The 20030-nt window shown below is 36.9% G+C and overlaps 2 protein-coding genes across 4 annotated transcripts; both read left to right on the top strand.

Annotated features, from left to right (window-relative positions):
* The first annotated feature begins 680 nt into the window (after window positions 1-680).
* LOC132101853 (protein LBH-like) lies at window positions 681-11504 on the top strand. Of its 2 annotated transcripts, none has more exons than XM_059507073.1 (4): window positions 681-1010; window positions 8763-8838; window positions 9333-9612; window positions 10674-11504. In XM_059507073.1, exons 1-4 carry the CDS (start codon window positions 889-891, stop codon window positions 10742-10744), a joined length of 549 nt encoding a protein of 182 aa, XP_059363056.1. In that variant the 5' UTR covers window positions 681-888; the 3' UTR covers window positions 10745-11504. The 2 variants fall into 2 exon arrangements, with proteins under 2 accessions (XP_059363056.1, XP_059363057.1); XM_059507074.1 differs by having other exon boundaries at window positions 878-1010; window positions 8716-8838.
* Window positions 11505-11710: 206 nt separating this feature from the next.
* On the top strand, window positions 11711-14478 carry LOC132101852 (C5a anaphylatoxin chemotactic receptor 1-like). Of its 2 annotated transcripts, XM_059507072.1 has the most exons (3): window positions 11711-11868; window positions 12343-12896; window positions 13016-13217. In XM_059507072.1, the coding sequence occupies exons 2-3, from the start codon at window positions 12348-12350 to the stop codon at window positions 13067-13069; spliced, it is 603 nt and encodes a 200-aa protein (XP_059363055.1). In that variant the 5' UTR covers window positions 11711-11868; window positions 12343-12347; the 3' UTR covers window positions 13070-13217. The 2 variants fall into 2 exon arrangements, with proteins under 2 accessions (XP_059363055.1, XP_059363054.1); XM_059507071.1 differs by having other exon boundaries at window positions 12343-14478.
* The last annotated feature ends 5552 nt before the right edge of the window (window positions 14479-20030 follow it).

Raw genomic sequence — 20030 nt, 5'->3', positions numbered from 1 at the left:
GCTTTATTTCACAACTTATTCCAAATAGAAAGAAAGCGACACACAAGAGCCAAGAGCGAGTTCGAGGCCGCTTCAGAGAGGAAGGGATTTATGTGCTTCTGCAGCAGTTTGAAGGCTATTTTGAGAGTTTACAGTTACAGACCTCTGAAGCTGCAAAAATATGTCTATAATCAAGTCTGCCCATCATAGTGTCGAAATGGATTTCCGGTTAAATCTGCACCTGCTGTTATTCTTGTCTCATACTTAATGTAGATAACATTTTGTAAAGGAAGTGGCATATCATTTCTGATTACAAACCAGATTGTATGTTTCCTGCTAATGTCTTCACAAAAAATAAATAAATAAATAAAATAAATTGAAATGAAATCTATGCTATTTCAGGCTATATATATCCAGCCCCTCCCTGTGTACATGCTTAATTCCCAGAATTGTCCAGATTTGGTTAGATGGACATTTGGTTTCAATTAAAAAGCACAGAGAGTCCAATGCATTTTTAAGAAACCCAGCTCTTAAAGGCAGCATTAGGCTGATATTAGATCCATGCACACTAGTAAGTGCACACCTGGCACGTGTGCCAGACCGTTTGAGTCCACTCACTACTCTGACGTCACCGGCCCTGCCATACTAATCGACACAGACACTAATCCAGCTCTTCTATAAAGCCTTTCTCCTCTGCTAGGGAGGGAGCGAGAGAGAGAGAGAGAGGAGTTTAGGATAAAAACAGTAAGGCAAGTGGAAAAAGTCTCTGAGGGAAATGCTCAACATTGCAGTGCTTGACTGAAATATCTACTTGCAGTATTTTTTCTATTGCGTCCACCATTGACCCAGAGCTACAGGCCTTCACCTGTCACTGCACTCTCAGGCATCGCACTGGACAAGTGTCCCCCGATGGGACCGGTGGAGGGGCAGTGCTGTGGGAGCTGCCCCTCTCTGCCCCCTATCATCATACCCGACATGGGCATCGTGGAGCTCTGCACCACACAAGAGGATGGATGCCTTCCCACAGATGGGTAGGACCCCATACAGATTCTGTGTGCCTCTTTCTGTGCAAGACTGAACAGATGGCTTGAGTTTGAAATATGTAACAGGGGACTAACACCTATGTATAACGCTAATGGCTTTTTGGCCTAAGATGTGGCAGCAGGTATGCTTGATTTATAGCTTAATTGCATGCATGCAAACTGATGATGCGTTTGCTTTTCACTGTAATAGTAATGCGATTTTAAAGGAAAAATAAATAAAAATGATACATGTATATTTTGTGATACATTTAATATACAACAACATATATAGCTTTACAGTTAAAAAAACATATATTTTTAAGAATATGTTAACAATAGGAGAAATATGCATTAAAATTCCATCCCATGATGACTGAAACATTATCAGTTTTTCTGATTAATTTCTGCCAGCTGACAGATTGCAATGCCAAAAATTAACAATTTTTTTTTTAATATAATATTATACAATTATTTATATTATATTTTTTTTAAAGCTGCATTTATATATACAAATAGTTATAGTGAAAAGTGCTATACTAATAAATTTCCTGTTCCAACAAACTAAAATTCATTAGTTTAACCCAAGCTACAGAATAATAATGCGCATTTGATCAGATAATCACTGCTTATCAGTAACTGATCAGAACTTAATAGGTTGCCAGTGCAGAGAAATATTGGGGAAATATGATCATATTTTCTTGACCTGGTAAGGACTCTAGCCGCTGCATTTTGTACTACCTGTAACTTGTTTATTGAAGAAGCAGGACAACCACCTAGAAGTGCATTACAATAGTCCAGTCTAGAGGTCATGAATGCATGAACTAGCTTTTTTGCATCAGAAACAGATAACATGTTTCGTAGCTTGGCAATGTTTCTAAGATGGAAGAATGTTGTTTTTGTAATATAGGAAATATGATTTTCAAAAGACAATTTGCTGTCTAATGTAACGCCCAGATTTTTGACTGTAGAGGAAGTAACAGTACATCCGTCTAGTTGCAAATTGCAATCCAATAGGTTCTGTTTACTGTTTTTTGGTCAAAATAAGTAATATCTCTGTCTTATCCGAATTTAATATTTACATTTTTAATACACTCTGTTAGCTTAGATAATTTAGAAGTTTCATCTGGTCTCGTTGTGATATATAGTTGAGTATTATCAGCATAACAGTGGAAACTAATTCCATATTTTCTAATAATATTACCAAGGGGCAACATGTATATTGAAAATAGCAGAGGACCTAGGACAGATCCTTGTGGTGAAAATGTCACCTGTGACAGCTGTAATATTTTAAAATATTTTTTACGCAATAAATATTTAACAGGTTTAAGTTTAATTTCAGCCTGTTATATTATCTTTTGAACATGCAGCAATTCAAATTGTACAGTATAATGTATTTTTAAATGCCTGGTTAGGGGGTATGGGAAAAACATTAAAATTCGTTAAAAGAACACCCACATACAACCACGTTTACTTGCATATCTTGTTAGAAAAGTTCACAGCTGCACTGCAAAATAAACAACAGAAAATTTAGTTCAATTCTGCCCACATCGAAATTTTGTACTTCTCCCTTTTCAAGTTTAGAATAGCACATTTGTTTCGAATGCAACATTTCTTTGCATAAAAGTGTCTATTCAGCACATCAGAGTGAATGGAAAAAGTTGAGCTGCTAAATGTGATTCGACACATACTGCATGGATCACACATCCCACAATGCAAAGCTCTCAACTCTGCATTCCATTTCTAGTGTGATGAATGAACCAGCTGATAACAGCTGTGATCTATATTTTTTTTTAATGCTGAGATATATTTGTCACAATTTATTTATTAATTTTTTTCAAGTTTTATGTAGATTTCATATCTGCAGAGATGACCCATAATGCCGTAGTCATCCAATCTGTTGGTAATGAAAACTGACTATATGAGGGCATAATCCATTTTGATATAATCTGGCCCAGGTTGTCTCTTATAAGCATCGTAATCCGACCGTTCAGCAGAGGCTTGAGAGAGGAACGATTAGTCACAGGTCACCTGAGAGCAACTGCGCCACACCAACAGACCAGATCTTGTTTCTTAGCATTATGACTGTTGTAAACACACATGTTCAATACTTTCTTTGTGTCTTTGCTTTGTTTGAGTGGCTCACATACCTGCTTAAAGGGACAATAAGTAACTTTTTAGGTATTTTATTATCTAAAATCAATATTTTTAATCATAAATATGTCCACAATGGTGTACAAATACCTATGTCAATCTTTAAACTAATCCTCGTAAATGAAGAATTTATTATCTTTATATACATGGGACGGGTAGGTCGACGGAGGCTTCCATGTAGTTCCGCCAACTTGCAAAACTATAATAGCAGAGAGGGACAAAAAGTACTAAGCCAACGCGTTTCCACAACGCGTTTTCGGTCAGAGCCAGAAACGCAGGTGCAGAGCAGTGAGAGGCGCTTGAAACTGCACCGGCAAGTTTAAAAGTCTGGATTGCATTCTTATTATGGACCATACATATGCCGCGCCACAGGAGAAGAAAACATCGTCGCCAAAACGAAGTGCTATTATTTTTGGTACATATCGCCTACCGTAGATGCAACGCGCATTTGAAAAAGCGAGGCGCTGGAGAGCAAAATTAGTTTGAATGCAAAATACAATTTCACCACTAGATGGGAGTAATTCCTACTTAGAGTCCCTTTAATATTATTGATTTAGGTTTCCATCAGAAACATTGAGATGTTAGGGTTATGATAATCACACAAGCAAAGTTATTGTTCCAAGGGTGATATTCAAAATTATTTTTATACAACAGTTCAATTAACTAGAAATTCTTGTTAAAGCAATTTTTTGTTTGGTTTAAATTTTTCCTTGAAATATCAGTTTCCAAACAATGTTTTCTTTTCAGCGATCCCACTACATGTCTGTTTTTTTTTATTAATTTAATTTAATTTAATTTTGTTTTATTTTTTTTTTGTTTAACTTGATAATACTCTAAATCCCCCACAACAGGTTGTTCGTCACTCTACCTTAACAGTCTGTTTTCTAATTTCAAATGTAACTTGCAAAATGTTAATAAAATATAAATAAATAAAAGGGCAGATTGCTTTAATGCAGCAGCTAATACACTTACAGCTGTTGATTTATTTATTTACTGATTTATTCACTGTAGGGGGCTCAAAAGTCACAATAATACACAAAACAATTTTTTACTCTGACGGTTTTGCTAAAAAGTCAGAGTAAACAAGCAAAGCACAGCAGTGTTGTTTCGTATGTGATTAGAATCCCGCCAAATGTATTGCATTCACATATCTAAAAATAATAAGCGAAGATCAAATATTTAAAAACACGTGTAAAAAAATGATTTTTTTTTTAAATAACAAACATCACAGTCATGAATCGAAAGAAATTATAAGCGTAAATCAAAAATGTAAACACATTTACAATTATATTGCACAAAACTGAAACATGAATTCAAAATTTTCCAAATCTCAAACAAAACCAGGTTTCCTGCTCATATGTTATTTGTGTTCTTGTGGTCTTTTCCCCTTTGCTCTTGTTTCCACGTTCTGCGCTTGCGTTTCTAAAAGTTGCAGTTAGAGTTTCATGTAAATCAGGGCAGGCTTCAGCGTCACCATTGGCCCGCAAGTTCTAGATTGACAGCTGCTCCTCTAGCCAATCAGTCCAAGAGGGAGTTGACGTGACTCCAATGCGACTCTTGGCTGCTGTGGCAGGTGTGTGAAGTAGAGGGTGACAGTGACACAGGAGTGGATTTTCAAATCTCTCCCGTCCCACTCCCGCAAAAAAATAACCCCTCCCATCCCAATCCCACGAAAAAACTGGGGGAAAACCCCGTCCCTTTTCCCGGAATGACTCATGTTCTCTCCCACTCCCATGTTGTGTTTTTTTTTTGGGCCGGAATCTGTCCATTACAGTGAAAAACTACAACACAGATCACAGCATGCCCACTTTAGTTGAATAAAAATGTAGAATGTAGTTTTTTTGTTTTGTTGTTATTTTATTGAACTGAAAGCCATCTTAAACAATGCACATTGTGCATTGCACACAAGCAATGTAAATCATCCATGCTAACACACATTTTCTATTTTATTTATTTTTTCATTTGAGCGTAGACATTGCACTCTAGATTTATTTTTCATACACAGAGTTTCTCGCTCAAGTTCACATGACAGAGACGACAGAAACCGCAGCTTGTTTTCTTTAATTATTTTACAGAAGCACAAAATTTCGTTGTTATTCTGAGTGCACACAAATAAACGTAAGTGGATTAGAACGATTTATTACTTTTATCTGTATGACCAAAAATGACGGAGTATTTTAAGAGCAAGTGAGAGCAACGTGCCTCCATCTGTCCTGCTGTTCAACCTCCACACACACTTCAATAGTGCACATTTCTCTAGGTTAACAGTAGATTGAGCCATGTATTACTACATACATCTTTTAGATGAAAAGCTATATTTGAGGTCTATGAATGATAGGTAGGCTTTTGGATGTACTGCCCAATGTAGGCTACTGTATTACCACATAGACCATCTGTTAACGATCTGGGCCCGGTTCCCCAAAACGTTCTTATCGCTAAGTAGTTCTTAACCTATTCTTTAACCTCTCTCTTAACCTTATGGCATGATTTCCGACACGTTTGTACACTAAGTATATCTTTTGTAAGTCACACTTTCGTAAGGTTGGTCTGGACGATTCGTAAGCTCTCTCTTATAAGTGTTGTTTTTAGCTCAAGACGCTAGAAATCTTTAGAAAATCTTTAGAAATCTTTAGAAATCAACGTAGTGCAGTACAAGTCAAAAACTATTGTATGTTGACAATGTTAAGGCTCAACAATGATTTTATGTTATGTACATTTTAAGACTCATAATAAAATATGTTCGCAATGGATACAGGCCTATTTATGAAGTTGACTTTATGTGGTTTCAGAACTAATATGGTGGTAATTAGCCTAGGCTATTTTGTAATGTAATTAAAGCGTTTAAATTAGCAATCACTTTTGATAATTAAAATCTGGCAAACAATTTGGCTCTAAATGGCTAAGATCTATAAATGGGTAAGCATGGTGGTGTCCAGTTCCAACGTGTCCTTGTATTGAATCAAAGACGGAGCCGGACGCGGAGCCGTTTAGTCCATGTCAATTTTTTTATTTGGCAAAACTTATGCCCTTTTGACATTTTGCCTGACGTGGCTATATTAAAAAAAAATTAGCCTCCCAAGACAACTCATTGTGGAGCAGCTGGACCTTCCCAGACCTGCGCTGGCCAGGCTAACCCGGCGGGATTTTGCTTTAAGCCCTGAAGTCCTGCTTGCACCGCTACATTTTTTTTTTTTTTTGCTACAGAGAGCTTCATCGAGGTCGTGGGAGAGGGCTACGGCCTAATCAAGACCTCTGTGTAGAGGTGCGTCCACACTGTCACCAACACCCTTCTGCACCATGCCGGGGATTACATCCTGATGGATGGCACACTCATCCCTATCACCAATTCATCAGTGATTGATCAGGCGTAGGCTAATTATCGTGCCATAAACGTGCAGGTTATAGTAGACCATAGGGGTGTGATCTCTGACCTGGTGGCAAGGTCCAGCAAAACTTCAAGTTACTCTGACGAGAAGCTTGGTGCCCTTTTTTACGTTGCTTCCCCAGCATATTCTGTATCTAACTCTCTCTCTCTGTTCATTGTAGATAGCTTGCTTTTTATTGAAAACATTAACCAATGGCAATCAATACCGCATCAAACAGAAGTAACTGCAGCTGCTTGCCAATCAATTCTGATTGTAAAGTACCTTACCATTAATATAAAAGTGTATTATATAATTTTTAGAAGTCGTTAAACCCATGTCAAGAAGCGGCACAAGTGGCACAACGGTATAAGGAGGGTGGATGATTAGCGACGGATACCCGGTTCGTCTAACCGTCACAACATATCGTGTGAACATATTACTGACCATTTGATCATTTAATTTATAGTCTATATTCTACTGATAACTTGAAATATGTTAAAATAAATATCACTGTAATAACTTGAGGAATGTTTCATTTTCATAGAACATGTTGTCTTTCTTAAGGCTGTAATGCACCTTCACGTGAAGTGGAAAATCGATTCCTGAGCAATCGATGCCAACTAATTCAGCACCCTCACTTGGGACAGAGCTTTTGTAACGTCGGACGTAAGAGGCAGCGTGCTTAGAAGCTTTCTAAGGGACACTTCGGGGAACACACTTAGGAACATAAACAACTTTGGTAAGATATATCTTTCGAGGTCTTCTTAGCACGCTAAGAGTGAGCGTTATCGGGGAACCAGGCCCTGTCCTTTACCAGCCACACCAAAGCAAACAGGAGGAGAGCATATAGAGACAGGACAAGTATAATTGAGTTCACAATAATAGATTAATAGTGATTTTGTTTCCAATCAATGTCAGCCTCTAGTGTGAAGATGGATAACCAGCGTCAGCAGGCAAATCCCGGATTATCTCAGGTAATTAGTCTTAAATATTTTGTAACTGGGTGACAGAAACATTCCCTTTGTGTGATATTTAATGCGCATCTTGTCAGTAAAGCCGGTGATGAAGATTTACCGATGATTACAGAACCGGCTTTACTGGCAAGATAAATTAAATATCGTGTGTGATTAATCGTGCAGCCTAACTGCCTAAAATTTAAGTATTGCTCACTAAACCAAACTAACAAGACACGTGTTAAGAGGCTAGATATCGGCCTACTCGGACAACATAGAGCTTGCAGAAAATATCATAACACACAAAGGGAATGTTACTGTCACCAACTAACAAAATATATATGGCTAATTACCTGAGATTTTCCTGCTGACGCTGGTAAACCATCTTCACACACCTGCCACAGCAGCCAAGAGTCGCATTGGAGTGACGTCAACTCCCTCTTGGACTGATTGGCTAGAGGAGCAGCTGTCAATCTAGAACTTGTTGGCCAATTGTGACGCTGAAGTCTGCCCTGATTTACCTGAAACTCTAACTGCAACTTTTAGAAATGCAAGCACAGAACGTGGAAACAAGAGCAAAGGGGAAAAAACCACAAGAACACAAATAACATATGAGCAGGAAACCTGGTTTTGTTTGCGATTTGGACTTTTTTAATTAATATTTCAGTATTGTGCAATATAATTTTAAATGTGTTTACATTTTTGATTCACGCTTATTATTTTTCGATCCATGAGTGCGCTGTTTGTTATTCAAAAAACATTGCATTTGTTTTTCGGTCTTGTACTTTATTATTTTACACGCATTTTTAAATATTTTATTTAAGCTTATTATTTTTCGATCTGTGACTGCAATACATTTGGCGGGATTCTAATCCCATAGTTTCGTTCCTGAATGTATCTGCATTACTGAATGAATCTGTTGAGTAAAACTTCCTCACAGACACTGTGTCTTAATTCTAAATTGCATTGTACTCTTACTATTTATACCAGATAAATATTGAGATAGACATTATAAAAAGTGCATGCAGTTCTGAATTTAGGCAATTAATTTTGTCCTTTGTACTGGCATAACTATAAACTACAGAAATAGTACTGTGTGTCTGAATTCACATTATTTTGTACTGATCTGTTCCCTCGTCATAATGCTCAAACAGACTGCTACAGACAGTTAAAATTGTAGTGGGAAGTGAGTATATGAGAGCAACGAATAGTAGTTGACTGTTCCACTGCTATTCCAACTTGTAGGCCTAATTCAGATTTGTTCCAAATGCCATGATCTCACTATATAACAGAGGGATGGAGTACCCAGAGGCCCAGGCCATGGATGAATATCCAGTTCAGAGAAATGGGGACAGACTGCCCTTTCAGGTAAAAAACTGAGTCATCGTTCATCCTTTTGTCTTTTCTGTGAAGTCTGTAATGATATAGGGTAAGTTTAGGTAAAATGGATAAGGTTTTGCCTTGCAAACACTGTGTAGATTTTTTATATTGCTATGTCAACATTGGCTAATCCAATGTCATGAGTTTGGAGCGGGAATATCTGTTTGGAAAGTGTTCAGCAATTCCATTAGTGGTGCCATTAGTTGCACACAGCAGCTTCAATTTGCAGACTTAAAGAGTTACTAGGTATTGCATCAACAGTGTGGTCATGCTGAAGCAATGCTTATCTACATTTTGTTTTATTTGATTACAACTGCGGTTCCCTCACTAGTTTTTAAGCAATAAAGATCCCAAAGAGGACACATGCAGATTGTGACATCACATATGCTAGAATTTCACAATGGTGTTGAGTTTCATCAGTTACGTGATGGACATGAACCACTGAAGATTTCTCTGCTCTCTCTCTTTCCTTTATTTTGCAGATCTTCCCAGATCCAGTGGAAGTAGTTTTGAGTACTGAAGGATGTCTGACTTGCGCGCCGCAGGAAAAGGAGCGCCAGCCGTCCATCATGGTGGAGCCGACTGACATCAGCGAGGTGGAGAGCGGTGAGCTGCGCTGGCCCCCAGAAGACGTGGACTTTGACGAAGATGAAGATCTGTTCTTGGAGCAGTGCATCCCACCTGCTAACATCGCAGACTGGGGGGAGGATGAGGAACAGAGCTCGGTTATTGAAAACCACCAGCAGAACACTTCTCTGTTAGGTACTTTCACAACCATTCTGAACCACATCTAGACCCATACAAATTGTGTTGCCTTCCTTTGGGGGTAATTTGGTGGGAAAACAGTGGTTATCAGTTGAACTGAACATGGTAAAACATGATAAAACAGATCTGAGAGTACTACACTTTTCAATGATGTCATATTATTGTAGGCCACCCTGGAAGTTTGCAGCACACTAGTTTCCTTAATAAAACCCCAGTAAGATTTTAATTCCCCCACTGGTTGCTGGATTATTTCAGAAACTAAGCTCTGTGAATAACAAAAATTATGATTCTTACAGTACATGCTTTGTTCATAAGATAATCGATAACGATAATCTTCACAAATGAAGATGTTTTGCATTTTTGAAGCCTAAGTAAAAAGCTAAATAAACTACACCATGGCCACATGACTTCAACATCACTACCATTAACCTTCCATCAACTCTTTATTTGAAATCTACAAGTTGGAAAGTTTAAGAACAAGGCTGTGAAAGTGACTAGAGAGTATAATGAATAGCTGTTGGGTATGATGACATTTCACCTCTCCGACAACCTCTGTAAAAAATTTTTTTTTTTTAAAGATTTTCAAGTAAAATCTTATATATATCACAAGTGGGTATTACTGATCAATTTAATGTCACGGAATAGGATGCGACTGGAAGTGTTAAAATGCTAACTTCGTTTCCAGGTTATGGCTTACAAAAATATTCCATTCTTGCAGAACTCTGTTGGTAGATAAAATAATGCTCAAATTAACCAAACTATCAAACATACAAAAATGCATAGAGAGGAGATGTGTTGAACCATGAACTTTCAGACTGAAGTTCCATGGGCTTAAAAAAAATAGCAGTGGTTTCTGCAGGAAATCAGTCTACTTCTCTATCTTGCTCCTAAACCTCAATTTAAACATTGGGCAACAGATGTTGTAGCCAAAATGGGTTGTTGCAAAACTATATATATATGTATACTTATTGCTCATTTTCAGTTTTATTTACATTAGAGGAGTCTGGTTGCTTTAGTTTTGTTTCAGTTTCTCTATCTGTCTATCCATCTGTATGTAGATCTTCAAACAGATGACTTTAGGGATGACACCCCAACTCTACCTCCAGAGAGTGCTTCAACGCTGAACTGATGCCCAAAGAACCCTTCCTCTAATGACTTTATACAGTAGGTCATTACCACGAACCCTACACTTATTAATAAACCCTTCAGGAAATGAGAGGATATTTACTGAAGACCTATGGGACTGTGCGGTGTAGATTGTGGTCGGACACTTTCCGTAGACTAGAAAAAAAGAGCAACAGAAACTTGTGAAGACATTTACTGAAATGAAATCATATATTGTAATATAGTGGCCCATAGAGTCATTACAGTCTTTCGTAGGTTTTTTGAATGCAAAATGATTATTTATTTTTTTTCTGTATTTTGGCATTTAGACCAGTCAGCATGTTCACATTCCCCCTTATCATGCAAATCTGAAAGAAAAAAGAGAAATCATCGAAAAAAGGGGAAGGAGCATAACAGAAACTTCCATTTTAGTGACACCACTTATCATCTGTAGAAGTGTTATGTAACAGAGGAGTACAAATGTGTTGTAATGGAATATTTCTTTCAACGCTTTGAAAGAAAAGTTTAATTTTGTGCCATATTTGTCCCTTTCTTCTTTTACCCATGTCAGTTTTTGTTGCATTTCTGTCATGTTCATCTGCATTTTAACCATTAAGTGCACCTCTGATCAGAATAAATTAGCACATTGTGTATGTTTATACCAAACAGAAACAACTTTTTTTTCCAAAGCAACTTTGCCACTTAGTTGTTGAGAAGCATTTGTCTTTGCAATCTGTACATACAATGTTTTTCCTCAATTCAAAGCAATAAATGCATCAGTACGACTACTGATTCTTGTTTTGTCAGAATCAGTTTTGAACAGTTTTGTCCAATCACATCACAATAACATGAGCCTAAAAAAAGGAGAACAACATCTGCTGATACAGATAGCTAGACATCATCCTTCTCTTCTCTGTTCCAGTTCCAAATGAGTCTTCCATGAATTTTTTTAAGTTTAGAAAGTTTTAAAGACCAACGACTGCATCAACATCGTGTAAAAGTGCTTGTAAAACATCGCTTAGGAAAAGGCTCTGCACACAGCACTTCACCTGCGATCATTTCCTGGCTATAAGAGACACAAAAACAGACGAGCTGAATCACATCTGGTGTAGCAGATCGGTATAACTTCACAGCGTGAAATTCTGAGAGGTATTTTTTGTTGTTCATTTTCCTTGATTTTTCACACTTTTAGAGTTTCATTTATGTATTGTTGAACTGAATAAAGAAAAACAAAATGTTTCTTTATTCCGAGAAGAAAAAGAAAAAGATTTTCATTGTATGGACACTTCTTTCATGTTCCACATAAGAAAGAATGACTTTACAATAAATAAATTATAACATGATTTTCTTTATTTTTTCATTCAAAATGTACTTTTAAGAAGAAAAACTTTAAGAAATGCCTTGAAATTTCTTAATAATGACCTCTTAAGTTGAAAAAGATTCATTTTAAAAAACGTGTCTTCACAATTGCATCATAAAGTTGCAATGTTTGACTCTTTAAAATGAGATTTATTTAGCAAATAACATGAATAGACATAAATAACCACTAGACACTGCTTTAAGGGTTTTAGCTTTGAGTAACTTTGAAGATTTACTGTTGTTTGTCTGTTTCTCATTTCACAGCTGAAATGGAGGAAGTTGACAATTATTTTGATTACTTTAATGTAACCGACTGGTGTGAGGGGGATACAAACTGCACCCCTTTTGTGTTCCCTACTGAACCGCCACTGTCCAGGATTGGTTACCGGCATTGGATCACTCTGGTCTGCTACCTCATTGTGTTCCTGCTGGGTGTCCCGGGGAACGCTCTGGTGGTGTGGGTGACCGCGTTTCGAATGCCGAACTCTGTGAACGCACAGTGGTTCCTAAATCTGGCCATCGCGGATCTGCTGTGCTGCTTATCGCTGCCTCTCCTCATGGTGCCGCTCATCCAGGACCAGCACTGGCCTTATGGTGCTTTGGGTTGCAAAATACTCAGCGGTTTGCTCTACATGATGATGTACTGCAGCGTTCTGCTCCTGGTCGTGATCAGCTTGGACCGTTTCCTACTGGTGACCAAACCGGTGTGGTGCCAGAACCACAGAAACACGAGGCAGGCCCGCTGCGTCTGTTTGGTCGTCTGGATTCTTGCTCTCCTCGCCGGTTCTCCTCAGTTTGCTCACATGGAGATAAATGAAGTGAGCAAGGCTAAAATATTGTGCCAAGGCATATACAATGGCTTAGGTCACGCATGGTCCGTAACTCTTACCCGCTTTTTTCTGTCTTTTCTGCTGCCTTTCCTGATCATCTGTATCAGCCATTGGAAGGTTTACCTCAAGACAAGCTCTGGCCGAGGGCAAAAAGGCAGTGACAAGTCAGGCCGGGCGCTACGTGTCATCCTGGCATTGGTGCTCAGCTTCTTCCTGTGTTGGATTCCTTTGAACATTGTTGATATTCTTCAGTTAATAATGCAAAGACAACCCCATCACGTTCAAGCCAACTTGCATCTAGCCAATGTGCTGACGCTCTGCTTAGCTTACATTAACAGCTGCCTGAACCCGCTGCTCTACGTATGTCTTGGCCGCGGTTTTAAGGAAAATCTGATTAGCTCACTGCGAAGTGTGTTTCACTTCGCATCCGAGGCATCGCCCCATCGAATCAGCATGACTGCAAACAGTAAATCAACCACAGACGGGTTCAGAGAGAAGCCCTTATGAAATTTTAGCATGGAGATATGGATCGAAAACCTATTCAAATACTACCCTCTGGAATCATTTGTAGGTTTATAGAAAGGTTTATCTTTAAGTTTATGGCTCACTAGTGGACACGCTGCTCAAAAATGATGAACAAACTTGGTCACCAGTAACCAGTGTAGTAAACCTCCGAAACATTCTTGCACAAAACAAACCAATATATAACCATTTCCTGTCATAGCTAATCAAAAACAGCAGTGCACAGTTCACTATGTTAACATGCACTAATTTTCACTAATTGGAATTAAATTTTAATTCAGATTCTGAAAGTTGTGTTTATTTGAACACTAAACCTTGCAATCCTATTCACATATATTTGTTTATATGCACATTGTACCTGTTGCGAACAAAACTTTAAGTGCATGAAACAGAGAAAGTCACTGCAAGAATGTTGCAATCGTCCTATCTGTAAGCCCCGCCCACTTAGTTAATGTTGTGAACTCGGACAAACAGTGTTGCTAACTGTCTTACAATGACAGCTGTCAGTGTGAAAACCTTGTCTTTATATCTTTTGATAAATATTGGACACAGAAGGACCACCATTCAAGAGCAACTTAAATATTCAAAGGAGAGATATGAAATATTTTAAAATAAATATGATAATGTGTGAGTATTCATTTGGAAGCAAGGGTTTACAGATCACAATGCAAGCGGGAAAAGCCTCATGTTATGTTCGTCACGATCACAGACAACAACATCCCGGATCAATGCTGTTTTCTGTGTCACAGGGTGTGGGAAAATTTATTTACATTTAACCAGTTTAATATAAGAGACAGTGAAATGTCAACCTTCATTTATGTTTTTATTTTTATTTTTTGTCCTACACTGTACACGACGTGAGAACAGTCCGCTATTTAGATTTGTACGCTAACATGCATGGACTAACTAACTTTTAACGTTAACTAGTTTTGGCCAGAGATACCTTGCTGAAGCACAAGATGACATTAACTTCAGCTTGAACAGATGAAAATTGTAACTTGATTTGTGTATGACAACCAGAAAATAAACGTTTTTGTCTTCATTGTGATTGGGTTTAGGAAATAGAATAAAATAAATTCATTGCCCGTCCTCTAAGGATACCTTGAATAAGTGTCACAAGTACACCAGGGCACATTGTTTTTCCATTTTTGAAGCATAAACCCCATAAAACCAATCTTTCAAAGTTTCTCTATGGTGCTGAAACCTACAGATGTCCGAGTTCCGCTCCTCGTGCAAGTGATGCTCAACTGCCATTGGCTAGTCTGCGTTCGAGGGGTGGGGCTTACCGATAGGTCAATTGGGAAATTATTCAGTCTCCTTCACACAAGTCATCATGCACGTTAAGGAGTGGTCACATTTCGTTTTCATGAATGCCTTTCAGTTGGATTGAGCCATCAATCTGATTATACACAGATTATTTGGGTGCATGTGAATGTAGTTTATAATGCATCCATGATGGTTTTGATTAATTAGTAATCATGTAATTCAATTGATTAAAATATTAATAACCATTTACAGCCAAATTAAACATAATTTTAAATATTTACTTTTTTACATACAGCTTTATGATATGGTTAGGCCATATATGGCATTTATGTGTAGTGATTTACTGTAATCCCTTGTATTAACTTTTTTTTTTTTTTAATTATACAAAACTATTTTAGATATATGGCACATCTAGCCTTTTACATGCTGACAACTTAAATGCTGTAATATTTGTTTTGTTTCTAGTCAGATTTGTTTCACTGTTAAAAGAATGTTCTGGATTAAATACAACATAGTTGATTACCACAGAAAGTAGTTTTGGCTGTTTGTAAATTCGGACAAAAACGCAGTTACACACTTATGGAAGCCATATTGTGAATGTAGGCTTCCACACCAAAATAAATGTTAACAACATACTGTATCAAAGGTGCACACATAACAATTCATGTAAACTTTCGATGTGTTTTATTTTGTCCTTCACGGTTGTAAAATGCCTGCTGTTCATGAGCTTGACTAACCAGTAAAGGCCAGTAAAGTGTGAATGTTAAAACTAAATTTGGCAGGCTAGTGCTGAGATTCCCAGCCGTGAGCTGTGGCTTTTGGTGTATATGGCTGAGTTTCGAGGCCATATATGTATATTCACCTGCAGCTGCTTAAAATAATTCCACACTAACTTTCTGTTTCTGACATAAATCAACACAGAATTAATGGCAAATTCATATATTATTACAAAGTAATCAATTATTATGGACACTCTAGTTACCTCAGCAAATAAACATGAACGATCATCTCTTTCGCTTTACTTCTACTTACATCAGCAAATAAACATGAACGATCATCTCTTTCGCTTTACTTCTACTTACATCAGCAAATAAACATGAACGATCATCTCTTTCGCTTTACTTCTACTTACATCAGCAAATAAACATGAACGATCATCTCTTTCGCTTTACTTAGTTACATCAGCAAATAAACATGAACGATCATCTCTTTCGCTTTACTTAGTTACATCAGCAAATAAACATGAACGATCATCTCTTTTGCTTTACTTCTACTTACATCAGCAAATAAACATGAACGATCATCTCTTTCGCTTTACTTCTACTTACATCAGCAAATAAACATGAACGATCATCTCTTTCGCTTTACTTCTACTTACATCAGCAAATAAACATGAACGATCATCTCTTTCGCTTTACTTAGTTACATCAGCAAATAAACATGAACGATCATCTCTTTCGCTTTACTTAGTTACATCAGCAAATAAACATGAACGATCATCTCTTTCGCTTTACTTCTACTTACATCAGCAAATAAACATGAACGATCATCTCTTTCTCTTTACTTCTACTTACATCAGAAAATAAACATGAACGATCATATCTTTCGCTTTACTTAGTTACATCAGCAAATAAACATGAACGATCATCTCTTTCGCTTTACTTAGTTACATCAGCAAATAAACATGAACGATCATCTCTTTCGCTTTACTTCTACTTACATCAGCAAATAAACATGAACGATCATCTCTTTCGCTTTACTTCTACTTACATCAGCAAATAAACATGAACGATCATCTCTTTCGCTTTACTTCTACTTACATCAGCAAATAAACATGAACGATCATCTCTTTCGCTTTACTTAGTTACATCAGCAAATAAACATGAACGATCATCTCTTTCGCTTTACTTCTACTTACATCAGCAAATAAACATGAACGATCATCTCTTTCGCTTTACTTAGTTACATCAGCAAATAAACATGAATGATCATCTCTTTCGCTTTACTTCTACTTACATCAGCAAATAAACATGAACGATCATCTCTTTCGCTTTACTTCTACTTACATCAGCAAATAAACATGAACGATCATCTCTTTCGCTTTACTTAGTTACATCAGCAAATAAACATGAACGATCATCTCTTTCGCTTTACTTCTACTTACATCAGCAAATAAACATGAACGATCATCTCTTTCGCTTTACTTAGTTACATCAGAAAATAAACATGAACGATCATCTCTTTCGCTTTACTTAGTTACATCAGCAAATAAACATGAACGATCATCTCTTTCGCTTTACTTAGTTACATCAGCAAATAAACATGAACGATCATCTCTTTCGCTTTACTTAGTTACATCAGCAAATAAACATGAACGATCATCTCTTTCGCTTTACTTCTACTTACATCAGCAAATAAACATGAACGATCATCTCTTTCGCTTTACTTAGTTACATCAGCAAATAAACATGAACGATCATCTCTTTTGCTTTACTTCTACTTACATCAGCAAATAAACATGAACGATCATCTCTTTCGCTTTACTTAGTTACATCAGCAAATAAACATGAACGATCATCTCTTTCTCTTTACTTCTACTTACATCAGAAAATAAACATGAACGATCATATCTTTCGCTTTACTTAGTTACATCAGCAAATAAACATGAACGATCATCTCTTTCGCTTTACTTAGTTACATCAGCAAATAAACATGAACGATCATCTCTTTCGCTTTACTTCTACTTACATCAGCAAATAAACATGAACGATCATCTCTTTCGCTTTACTTCTACTTACATCAGCAAATAAACATGAACGATCATCTCTTTTACTTTACTTCTACTTACATCAGCAAATAAACATGAACGATCATCTCTTTCGCTTTACTTCTACTTACATCAGCAAATAAACATGAACGATCATCTCTTTCGCTTTACTTAGTTACATCAGCAAATAAACATGAATGATCATCTCTGTCTCTTTACTTTTACTTACATCACCAAATAAACATGAACGATCATCTCTTTCTCTTTACTTCTATGAATACCATAAATCATGGCAAACTTATGGCAAAACATTGATTTTGAAAACCATTGTTAAATTATTTTAAAGCCAAAATGTTGTCTGAATATGGGTTAGCAACCTAACTGCACTACAAGGCATCTAAATATAATAGCACTCCATGGCAACGGAAAACAAAAGCTGAGCAATGAACATAATTCATATGCTTTAACCTCTCCTGCTTAATCATTGTGAATTGTAAGTTTGTGTTGCTGTAGCATTTTTCATCCCACTGCTTATCATAATCCATTTGTAGATATAATCAGTGTTCGAAACACCCCCACCGCCCAAACTATAATACTTGAAACATGAAACTAGTGAAAATGAAAATGAAATGAAAAGATTTGACTGCTGTATTAAATTTAGACCTGCTCATGTTACATCATATTTTATTTGTACACATTTTTGCTCATTATAACCAATCACAAGGTTCTGTTGAGCTTAGGAATGCAGTGGCCAATCAGAGGCATTCAGATTAGATTTGCATTATGCATTCATTATAATGCCTTAAGAATACCATTATAATGTTTTATAAATATGGGCTTCATAGAAAGTGTTACCAAATAAATTTTTATCTTAGAATTAGGTTTTCTCAACGGTAACAAGGACAAGACAAAAATATATGTCATATTTCTATAAGATTTTATTTGTTGATTGATAGATTGATTGAAAGGGGAGTGGGGTCTATTTAGGGGGAGCTTTGACACAATTCAAACAATGTATATAATCTGCTTTTTGACCATATTTTAACCGTTTCTGTATAACTAATCTTATTCTGTATAAAAATTGCAAATATAAAAATAAAGATATAAAGTTTTAACACCCATCTGGAGATTATGAACTTTTTTTCTGGTATTTGCTTTATCTTCTGTTTTAAAGGCACAATACATAAGATTTCATGCAACTGTGTATTTATGCTATGCCAAAAATTCCCAAGAATTTGTAAATCCAGAGAAATTCCCACTTTAAATAACAATGACTCATCCCTGGTCATTATCCCCTATCAATGATGTAATACCCTTATAATCAGTTACCGCTTGTAGAAACTATGGCAACACATGGACACAAATGCTGTAGGCTACAGTTAAACTACATTCATTACGGCTATCAAAAATAAAATGAAAAGTGTTGACTGCAGCATCAAATTTAAATCAAATCTATGCTGCGCCATGATTTTGTTGCCCTCTTTTACAGTGTTGCACATTATAACCAATCACACGAGTCTGCTGAGCTTATGAATGCATCCGTGAACATCCTCCTTTATAGCGCCATCAAGCTTTGCCTTTGTTATTGTTTTGAAAATGCAACCTCTGGTGATGAAAATTTAATTGTGCCTTTAGAGTGACAAGTGAAAGTGAAGTGACTTATGGCCAAGTATGGTGATCCATACCCAGAATTTGTACTCTGCATTTAACCTATCCAAGTATGCACACACACACACACACACACACACACACACACACACACACACACACACACACACACACACACACACACACACACACACACACACACAGTAGTGAACACAAACACCCAGTTAGCAGTTGGGGGTTTGGTACCTTGCTCAAAGGTCTCACCTCAGTCGTGGTATTGAAGGTGGAGAGAGTGCTGGTCATCCACTCCCCCACCACCTACAATCCTTGCTGGACCTGAGTCTCAAACCCGCGACTTTCAAGTTATAAGTCCGACTCTCTACCCATTAGGCCATGACTGCCCCAGATTTTAAGGACCTATCTAGGATAATTGTATTTTCCATTCAAAAACAGGGAACAAATATGCCATCTTTACACCATTTCTGTCAAGTCCTATATAGCAGATGTATTAAATAACATAAATAAATACATAAACAATAAAAACAGCTTTTGCTACATCACTTCAAATCACACTCACGGATGACTGTGAACAAGTTTATTTACAACATGCAATGAGCAGGAACATTTTCAAAGACCACATGAAAACCTTTAAAATACACTGTGAGCATGAAATCAGAAAAGGTGAAGAATTATTTTCAGGAAAGGCATATTTTAATACACCCCACACTGGAATCTATTTCCACTGTACAGCACAGGTAAAGGAGTTTGTCTGTGTAGCAGCAAGAAAATAACATTTCCCAAGTCCTCCAATGCACTAGGTGGCGCCAGTAAAGAAGCTATGTTATATCAAAGTTCATAAAGTATAAATACTAACCAATTACTATAAATGTTGAAAAATTTTCAGTACACTACAAATGCATTTTAACAAACATGCTATAAAATATTCATCAAGCTGACTT

The sequence above is a fragment of the Carassius carassius genome, chromosome 23 (assembly GCF_963082965.1).
Source record: "Carassius carassius chromosome 23, fCarCar2.1, whole genome shotgun sequence".
Taxonomy (NCBI): domain Eukaryota; kingdom Metazoa; phylum Chordata; class Actinopteri; order Cypriniformes; family Cyprinidae; genus Carassius; species Carassius carassius.
This window is presented reverse-complemented; position numbering and strand designations above follow the sequence as displayed.

Coding starts and splice junctions, on each gene's coding strand:
- LOC132101853 (XM_059507073.1), top strand. CDS start 889: ATGGGACCGGTGGAGGGGCAGTGCTGTGGGAGCTGCCCCTCTCTGCCC. Junction 1,011..8,762: donor GGATGCCTTCCCACAGATGG/GTAGGACCCCAT, acceptor ACTATATAACAG/AGGGATGGAGTACCCAGAGG. Junction 9,613..10,673: donor GCAGAACACTTCTCTGTTAG/GTACTTTCACAA, acceptor ATCTGTATGTAG/ATCTTCAAACAGATGACTTT.
- LOC132101852 (XM_059507071.1), top strand. CDS start 12,348: ATGGAGGAAGTTGACAATTATTTTGATTACTTTAATGTAACCGACTGG.